Raw genomic sequence first — 10376 nt, 5'->3', positions numbered from 1 at the left:
AAAAGCTTTACAAAGAGCCTTAAAAACAGCCTAAAAGCTAATTAAAAACAGCCTTATAGTCCACCTTAAAAATTGCCATTAAAAGGACCAGCCTTAAAGAGCCTTAAAACAGCCTTACAGAGTAACGAAACATTAAAGTAGGTTAGACAGAGAGAATAGTGAATAAAGAGCTATAGTGAGTATTGTGTAGCTAGTTAGCTGGCATAGATTGTTTTTTGAAGATTTTATAATAATAATAATAATAATGCATCAGTTTTATATAGCGCTTTATCATAGACACTCAAAGTCGCTTTACAGAATTAAGGCATTATTCTTTCACTCCACACTTAGTGGTGGTAAACTACTATTGTAGCCACAGCTGCCCTGGGGCAGACTGACGGAAGCGAGGCTGCCATAGTGCGCCATCGGCCCCTCCGACCACCACCAACACTCACTCACACAATACATTCATACTAGGCAATGTAGGTGAAGTGCCTTGCCCAAGGGCACAATGACAGATACCACTGGGTGACTGCCACCCCACTGTGGTACCTGGAATTCTCAGTGGTCTCCCATCCAGCTACTAACCAGGCCCAGACCTGCTTAGCTTCAGAGATCTAACGGGATTGGGCAATGACAGGCTGGTATGGTTTATAGTAGAGTGGGCGTGTCTTAACTGCTGCAGGAGCCCTGCCCAGGGTTCTCGCCAGCGCTGTTGAACGTAGGGGCCCCCGACATTATAATTTTGCTCCCCTACGGAGCAGTGGCGCCCCCCTACCTTCAGTTTTCAACAACGTAGAGGAGATTTTCTGTTGTTTTTTCCTTTTTTAATCGGTACCGTCGTAATAATTGTTGCACACATGGACACAAAAGTTGTTTTAACTCTCTCTTTAATCTGAATAATCGAGAAACATATTCATCAGCCGCACCTATTTAATACAGGCGGTCTGCTGAGACGCTCCCGTCTTTACCTAAGGACCCCTGAAGCCCTTTAGCTGCCCTCGATGCTGCCTGTGTGCATCCTCTGCTTACGTAACCATAATAACCGTCCACATATTTAAGCTACGAGGAATGCGGACAGTCTGGACTCCACTGAGGCTCAAATATACCGTGGCCTGGTGGCGAAGCCACTCACTGGAGCCGTAGACACGGTGACCTCGCTGAGCGCTCTTCGCTCTCCGAGGGCACGGAGCCCACTCGCCCCCGGCACGGACTGTCCTCGTACCGGACCACGACAGTGGTGATGTCGACCACCCACCCAACCCGTCTACATACACAGACCGCTGTGTAACTGCACAACAGAACACAGTGAATGGAAGCATGTTGACCACCTCCTTTTCTTACACAATCATTTAAAAGTGAAGACAACAACAATGATGCACATTTGTCTCAGCACTTACAGTCCCTGGCATTAATAATTCATTGTGTTCTTTTATCCATCCACCTTTTATTTAAAAACCCAAATTTCACAAGTGTTATGAGAGCTGATGTTGTAAGTTTTATATGTTTTTAAAGCTGCTTTGATTGTGAACAGTAAAATGTTTAGTTTCTTGTAGGATTTATGCTCCTCATTTAAGTTTTGTTTGGAAGTCTTTATTTTTACTGAATAAGCTTTTGTGTTTGATCAGATTGAATTAGCTGAACAAGCTAATATTTTAGTTTGTTATATATATTTATTTCTTTTGTAATATGATTACTGTTGAATTTGGTGATTTGATATAAATAAAGATAATAATGATACACTTGTTTGGTTACTTTAATTAATGGATACCGACACATATACCTTGTTTAAAAGTATGAAATAGCCACAAAGTGAGGAAAAGAAAAAAAGATGCATAAAAAATTGTGCAAATTGTTGATTAATAGAGTCGTAGCACCCTGAATCAAAATCGAATCCTCAGGTCCATTAAATGGCACACCCCTAAAGTAAGGCTTTAGCTTTACTTCACTAATTTTGGTCCTTTAAGAGTTATAAATTTCGCGCGCCACGCCCCCTATGCTGTGAAAAATTCCTGGTGAGAACCCTGCCGCCCGTAATCAAGGTATTTTTTCATTTCCAGCCAAAACTTTAGTTTGTTACTCTTAAAAGATCCTCAAAAACAGCCTTAAAAATAACCTTAAACAGCCTTAAAAATAACCTTAAACAGCCTTAAAGAGTCTAAACCATTTGTCATCACGGCGGCAAAGTAAGAATAATGTTTTAGAAATAATATGTTTTGTTAATATGTTTTAGGGTGTTTTATTTTGGAAAATTCTAACTTTTGTTTTAATAGTCATCAATACTTAATGACACGCACGCACGCACGCACGCACGCACGCACGCACGCACGCACGCACGCACGCACGCACGCACGCACGCACGCACGCACGCACGCACGCACGCACGCACGCACGCACGCACGCACGCACGCACGCACGCACGCACGCACGCACGCACGCACACACACACACACACACACACACACACACACACACACACACACACACACACTACACACACACTACACACACACACACACACACACACACACACACACACACACACACACACACACACACACACACACACACACACACACACACACACACACACACACGGGGGCGGAGCTTAGGGAGCTCACCTCTGCTGATTCGCTGCTTCTCTCCAGACAGAATTCCCGGCGTGTCGATGATGCTGATGCTCTGAAGAACCTGATTGGGCATCTGGGAACAAATGAACCTGAGACAAAGACAGTAGAGAACATTCAGAACTAAAGGATCCTCCATCTTTGTAGTCCTCATTAATCACACACACAGACGGTGAGCACTGTATATGATTGGACGATGTATGTGTGCGTGTGCTTCCTGTTCCCTCGTTGCCACCCTGAGCCCACACTACCTGTTGGTTTTATTTTGAAAGGACAGGCACAGTATGGATGGATGGCGGGAAACAAAGTGACTTGTGGTGACGCACGTGCACGTCCCGGTGGAAACAATGAGCCGCGGCGCGTCCTTCCTGTTCCTCGAGCTAGTGTTGTAGGAAGAGGAAAGGATGCTAAATTTAACGCTAACACACCTCAGGAATGTAGCGGAGGTCCTTTCTCACGCCGTCAACATTCGGACAGTGACAGGAAGTGGTCACGTGTTGGAGGCCCATCACAGCGCCTGCAGATACACGTCTCACCACAACATACTGTGCTTCAAATACGCTGGGCATCAGGTTATCTGATGACTGAGTGTTCGCTGGTCATCAGATAACACGGACACCAGTTTGAGCAGAACAGCAGAGAAGCTGGGTAGGAATATTTCTACTTTAATCAATTCAACCAGGCTGTATACTGGTTTATACTGGTTATATACCAGTTTGTACTGGTTTGTACTGGTTTTATTGGTTCATTTTGATTTATATTGGTTTATATTGGTTGTACTGGTTATACTGGTTCATACTGGTTCACATTAATGTAAACTGGTTTTACTGGTTTATACTGATTTGTACTGGTTTTTAAGGATGGGAAAAAAATACATTTTACGATTTAATCACAAATTTTTTAAGTGCCGATTTTAATAATTGATTCTGCTTCCTAGTATCGATTTATTTTTTTTATTGTATTTTTCACATTTTTGTGGGCGACCACTGGGTGGTGCAAACCCGAGGAAGACTTGCAGCAGCGTGGGATTTCTCCTTTAGCAAAAAACCCTGATTAAACCTGCACCTGTACGATTTAAATAAAAAATATAGACATACTGTTGATCAATTCCATGACGAATGGATTTAGACACATAACCAAAGCTGTATTTATCTCTGCTCCAGACAAGTAGTGCATTGTGTAAAAGAAAGAACCACACTTATCATCTTGTCTGTCTCCATCTGGACATAATGTTAGAACAAGATTAGACACCTAGCAGCAGACCAACGGACCCTGGATGGATATTAAATAAACTTATCCAGGTAATGAAGCTTTAAAAGATTGACCATCATCATTTCTAATAAGTTGAAATTTACCAGTTTTAGATGGAATTTTATCCTTGTTGTCCACTCCTTTTTCATGGAGGGACAGATGTCAGACTTCTGTCCACGCTGGTCAACTATTTTAACACTGTGTACAACGTAAGGCCACAGTTGGATCACACTACAGAGTAAATAACAGTGTAACATTGATGATGATGATGACTAATGTGCTCTGATCATTTCTGAATATAAGAAGTTAATAAAATCAGGATTTATGCGTTTAATCTGTCGTTGGTATGAGGGGAAAAAGAGAAACTTTAACTGTGGCTCAGACAGAAAAATGAGGTTGATCTTTAGGAGCTATAAATATATATATATATATATAACTACCAGCATGTTGACCAGCAGTTTATACTGATTTATATTGTTTTTTGCTGGTTTATACTAATTTATATTGGTTTATACTGGTTGTACTGGTTTATATTAGTTTATACTGGTTTTTACTGGTTCATATGGCTTGTCAGGAAGTTGTGTCTGTGTTTGTTCTTTCAGTGATTCATGATGAGGATGATCAACAGGACCCAGTAACGCTCTCAGAGATCAGTATGAGCTCGATGTATGATGATGACGATGATTATGATTCTCACCTGTTGAGGAAGGAGTTTCCAAAGGCATTGAGTTTCCTGAACGGTTTCTTTGGGTCGACAACCAGAGCGTTGCCGGGGACGACGCCCTCGTTTTCTCCGTACATCACCGCTATGAACCCGTCAGTGGTCGGCTCAGGACCGATTCTCATCCCTGGAAAGTCCTGCTCCAGGAGATACCTGAGACACACATATACACAATTATTAACACGCGCAATTAAATAACACACAAACATAACATTATATATATATATATATACATATTTTGTTTAAAGATCTATACTCTACACTCTATTACATTGAAATTGGTATTGAAACAATTTCTATTAAGTAAAACTGAACTGAAGATATATTAACTATGGTTTGAGGTTTGATACATATTTTTTGTGTTGTGCCAATAATGTATTATTGATATATTGTGTACATTGTTATGTGTCTTTTTGTATCTTAATGTATTTTTTATATGCAGACCCCAGGAAGAATAGCAACAGCCCTGCTGTGCTAATAAGGGATCCCATCAACAAATAAATAAATAAACATTACATCATATATAGTTTTAAAAACAAACAACACAACTTCAGTTTTTCCAACATCATGCAGTCCTACACTGAACCCTTTGTGATTGAATCAATAAAATTGCATCTATTTCAAATGTTGATATACATTTATTATATAATATTTATATAATAAATAACACATTAATCATCATTTATTTTTTTAGTAAATGAAGTTACTACTGACACTGACTAATAGAACCAGAATAAAACCACTGCTGTAAAGAGGAACTAAAGCCTAAAATCACTTATTCCTGTTGGAAACAAATGTGCATATGGTATAAAGTCATGTCATTTATTGATTCTAGTTCAACTCTTCACATTTTAGTCAAACTATTTACATTTTTGTGTATTTTATTGTTAAAGGGCCCATGTTATGCTAAATGGACTTTTCTGTACTTTAAACATGATAAAGTGTTATTATGGCTTTATACACATGATCAAAGTGTTTTTTCATTGATTCCATCAATCGTTAGTTAGAGGGTGATTTACTCCTTTCTTACTACAGGGTGAACACAAACACCTCGCTCCAATTTGATGACGCGTTCCCACTTTGATGACAAATTTGACGCGGCACTGAGCTGGAGAAGCCACACCTCCAGGAAACTCTCTGCTGTGATTGACATGTAAACAGACACACCTACAAAAGTGAGCATGTCAGCGTCCTTCACGCAGTGCTATGTATGTATTTTCTACAGTCTATGTATGTACCGGTGAATGCCCCGCCCCCACGCTCTGTCTCGTGTTTATAAAGCAGCATGAGCTCGGCTACGGAGTGGGTGGGAGGAGGGCGGGCCTTCCTCTGGCCCTACGTCACCGTGCGGAAAGGAGGAAGTCAGTGTCCCGTCTATAGACACGCCCACTCATGAATATGCATAAGTAGGCAACAAAATCAGCCTGTTTATGTAGAGGTGGTCAGGAAGTGACTTTTCAGAGGTTAAAACAGGCAAGTTTGGGAAAATAAACCTGAAATACTATGTTTTTGGGGTTCTTAGAACAAATAGAAATGGGTGAAAAATAGCATGATATGGACCTTTAAACAGTGGTGAGAGTCACTGCCCTCTATGGGTTAAACCAGGATATAACTATTGAATTCTGCTATTGACAGAGAATGGAGGTTTGTGACATCAGCTGACCACGCCCCCTGCATTAGGAACTGTGTATTAACTTGTATTAGCCCCGCCCCAAAATAAAGGCTTCTTTTTTTCCCACCCTAAACTTGAGGCTTTAGTCTTTAACTAAGACAAAGACTGGTTTTATTGTTTTAAAGTCTCGTCTCTCTGACTTTGTTTGTGTGTGTGTGTGTGTGTGTGTGTGTGTGTGTGTGTGTGTGTGTGTGTGTGTGTGTGTGTGTGTGTGTGTGTGTGTGTGTGTGTGTCATTCTAACGCTGACTCTGCACTGAAGCAGCTTCCTCTCTTTCATGGAGACGACCTTTCGCTCCTTTTCCTGCTCAGTCTGTTCTTCAGCTTCCTCACACACACACACACACACACACACAACAGATGTACACAATGATGACCGTAGTTACAACGGTAACCACCGGACTCTGTTGCCCTGGTAACCAAGTGTTGATGAAGGACGGACTCTCCTTACCGTGTTGATGGAATCTGTTACCATAGTTTACCAGAGATGCTTTCTGAGTAACTGAGTGAGTGACTGTTACCATGGTTACTGAATGACGCTAGCTTTATGATGTAGAAACACTTGTGTGACCTCTGAGCAGGTCTGACAGTTTAAACACACACACACAGAGAGAGAGAGAGAGAGAGAGAGAGAGAGAGAGAGAGAGAGAGAGAGAGAGAGAGAGAGAGAGAGAGAGAGAGAGAGAGAGAGAGAGAGAGAGAGAGAGAGAGAGAGAGAGAGAGAGAGAGAGAGAGAGAGAGAGAGCAGGTATCAACTTGTCTCTAGAAACAGTCTTCCCTCTAACACACCCACAGTATAGGAATGTGCGATTATTTATCGTTTATAATTTATCGTCAAAAATATTCTCACCGGTAAGAATATGTCATCCCTCGATATAAAGCAAGGGCCACCGGCCATTTGTCCCTCAATTTAGCCAAGAATGCCCCTAAAAACCATGTTCCACAGGCCAAAACTGCCCCTGTTTGTTGTCAACTTATTATTCTCTGGAACCGAACGTTGTTTACGGGAGCTCTGCACGGTGAGCACTGCCACCGCCACCCTCACACACACCGCCGTCTCTCTGTGTGTCAGGTGCTCGTCTCAGCTACCTGAAGCAGCCGTGCTGCGATACATCATGGACCACAACTTGGTCAAAACCAGATAACCATCCAACAAAGTGAACCGATTCAAGTTCCTCCATTAGATCCACCCAAGGTTCCACAAACTCGGGGACAGAGATGAACCTGTAGCAAAGATTATGAACTGGAAACTCAACTAAAGCTAACTATGCTAAGCTAGCACACCAACACACAGACTGGGCTAAGAGCTAATGCTAACCACTGCATATAAGGAATAGACCAAAAAACCACAAAGAGCATCGATTTGTTTATGGTCAGATTTAACACTTGTATGGAAGGATAAAAGCTCAACATGTCACACGTTGTGTGTAATAAATGTTAGCATAAATACTAATGTCACTATTAATTCTTCCCAACTTGCGAAACACAATATTTTTTAATTATATTTCATGTGTTCACAAACAAAGCTGGTCCCATTAGATTAATGTATTGAGATTATTACACCTAAATATACTGAATGATTAAATCATCAGCTTGATGTGGTTTAATTATAGGAAATCAGAGATATTTATCAACCATAACTTTATGTAACTCATTGTCAAATATGAAATAAAGACGATTCATCAGAAGTAGAAACATTATTGGAGTTATTCGTGCCTTTCATGTGCTTTTTTTTTAATTTTATTTTTTAAAATAATTTTATTTCAAGTAAGGAACTAAATTAATTACATACAATAACACTAATAGTGACCCACATGCACAAATACAGTATATTCCATAAAACATCAGCTCATGAACTTTTTAAGTCAGCAGATATTGTAACCTTTTTAAATATGTCTAGTGTTAATGTATTAAGATTTATTTGTGTAAGGAAACTGTTTACACTAAGTTGTGAATTTTTTTATTAATTTACTTTATTTATAGTGTTTATTTATCATGATTTTTATCGTTATAAATACCAGAAATTATCGGGAGAATTTTTTTTTGTCAATATCGCCCATCCCTACCACAGTATCATATTTGTCCTAAATTGAAACTTTTTTGAATGGAGTTTGGCTCAGGAGTTACTTAGTGACATCTGTCTTTGTTACGGAGTAGTATGTAATAATTATTCTCCATAATTAATTAGGACTCTCAGACCAAAGACTATTCATGCCTCACTATAATAAAATCACAGACCAGTGACACCATCAGGACCAGTGAGTGAAATCATTTTCACCCTAAACTCAGACTTAATGAAATGATTTGAAATCAAAAATGAGAACGTGGATTTAATTTTTCCTTCTTTGTGTTTCCTCCTTTTATTAACGTTTCATTTATTTCTGTGGGAAAAACTGCAAACCTCTTCTTTAACTGGTATTTACCTGATCACTACTCAATGTCTCACACGCACGCACGCACGCACGCACGCACGCACACACACACACACACACACACACACACACACACACACACACACACACACACACACACACACACACACACACACACACACACACACACACACACACACACACACACACACACACACACCACACACACACACACACACACAGGAACCAGTTTCTTTGATGCTTGGCTAGTTTTCAGTTGTTTATACACAAACAGGTACCTGAAGGCATCACCGTGCACGTCATATTTGAGTTTTCACCAACATTTGTCCAGGAATAAATGGGATTAATTTGGGAATAAATCTCTTTTCTTTTCTGCAGGTTTTTAGAAGTTTTTTATTTTTATTTTTTTGACTGTGTGATGATGTGATGTTCTGCTGTGATACACTCACAGAAAAACAACAGGATTCTCTAAAAAAAACAAAAATGATCAGAAGGAGAAACATTTCAATGGGACTTTTAGTTTCTTTCGTTATGAAAGACAGAAGAATGAAGTCCTGAAGGGTTCAACATGTTCACTGCAGAGGTTTAAAGGTGTACCTGAAGACATCAGGCCTACGTCAGAACCTCGTTTGAAAAACTTCATATTTCAGTTTTCTATTAATTTGATGGAGTTTAAGGAGCTGTTAAAAGAGAACTTTATAGAGGACGTGTCAGAGTTTAAATCAGATTAAATTCGGGATTACAAACTCTTTCCTCTATGCGTGTTTCCTGATTTTATTGGACTTTCTTGTGTTGTTCATGTTATGACGTTTCATAGGGACGCACCTTTCTGCTGCCTTACACTCATACTTTTATTTATGTTTTTAAAAACCCAGTAGAGTTTTGTTAAACGTTTTCCAAAATGAAATTAACAGAGATTAATATAAATCGGATTGAGATTCAAAATAAGCATTTTATCTGTTCTATTTGACAACAGGAGAGTGAAAGCCCTGATTCGTCTTGTTTTCCTATGGACTCTGGAATGGGAGTTTAACCAGGTGTTCCGCGGCGGTAGGAAGGTGTTTTCCCCGCTCTACCTGCTCCGGTGCTGGGTGTCCCCGGGCCGTAGCTGACTGTACCTGATGAAGGTGGTCTTCCCGGTGGAGTACTGGCCCACCAGCAACACCATGGGTTTGCTCTGGAAGTCTGCCGGCTCCAGGGCCGGGCTGTGGAAGTCATGGAAGAGGTAGGTCTCCTCCAGCGGCTGCAGCTTCCGCGTGTAGAGGCTGTGGAGGCCGTCCGTCACCGTCTGGTACATGGTCTCTGTGTCCGAGCCCCGGGAGTCCTTCACCCAGCTGAACATCCCCACAGTGACAGACAGACAGACAGACAGAGGACAGCAGCGAGGAGCGGTGTGCGCGTGCGTGCGTGCGTGCGTGAGGGAGAGGGAGAGAGAGAGAGAGAGAGAGAGAGTGGGAGAGAGAGAGGGGGGGAGAGGGAGAGAGAGGTCACACACTGACTCTACCTGCAGATAGACACCGCCCTCACACGCACGCGCACATAAACCGCGTCAGTGTTTTTTGTTGTGTTTTTTAAAATGGGGTGCATCTTGTTGAGATCAAAGTCGAAATGTGGAGAACAAAGTCGAAATATCGCAAATAAAGGAAAATTTTCGACTCGAGAATGAAGTTGAAATGTCAATATTAAAGTCCAGAATACAGTGGAAATTTTGGGCCTATTTTACGAAGCGAGATTA

At 40.9% G+C, this 10376-nt stretch overlaps 1 protein-coding gene across 1 annotated transcript in view; it reads right to left on the bottom strand.

Moving 5' to 3' along the window:
- The window catches only part of ehd4 (EH-domain containing 4), an 18606-nt gene extending 8450 nt beyond the window's left edge, over positions 1 to 10156 (bottom strand). Inside the window, exons 1-3 of the mRNA XM_028438102.1 lie at positions 9760 to 10156; positions 4555 to 4731; positions 2601 to 2698 (exon numbers count right to left, since the gene is read on the bottom strand). Of these exons, the coding sequence (XP_028293903.1) occupies positions 2601 to 2698; positions 4555 to 4731; positions 9760 to 9983 (499 nt within the window). The 5' untranslated portion in view covers positions 9984 to 10156. The remainder of the gene's footprint in view (positions 1 to 2600; positions 2699 to 4554; positions 4732 to 9759) is intronic.
- Between the last annotated feature and the right edge of the window lie 220 nt (positions 10157 to 10376).

Source organism: Gouania willdenowi, chromosome 22, assembly GCF_900634775.1.
Source record: "Gouania willdenowi chromosome 22, fGouWil2.1, whole genome shotgun sequence".
In the NCBI taxonomy this organism is placed as follows: Eukaryota; Metazoa; Chordata; class Actinopteri; order Blenniiformes; family Gobiesocidae; genus Gouania; species Gouania willdenowi.
This window is presented reverse-complemented; position numbering and strand designations above follow the sequence as displayed.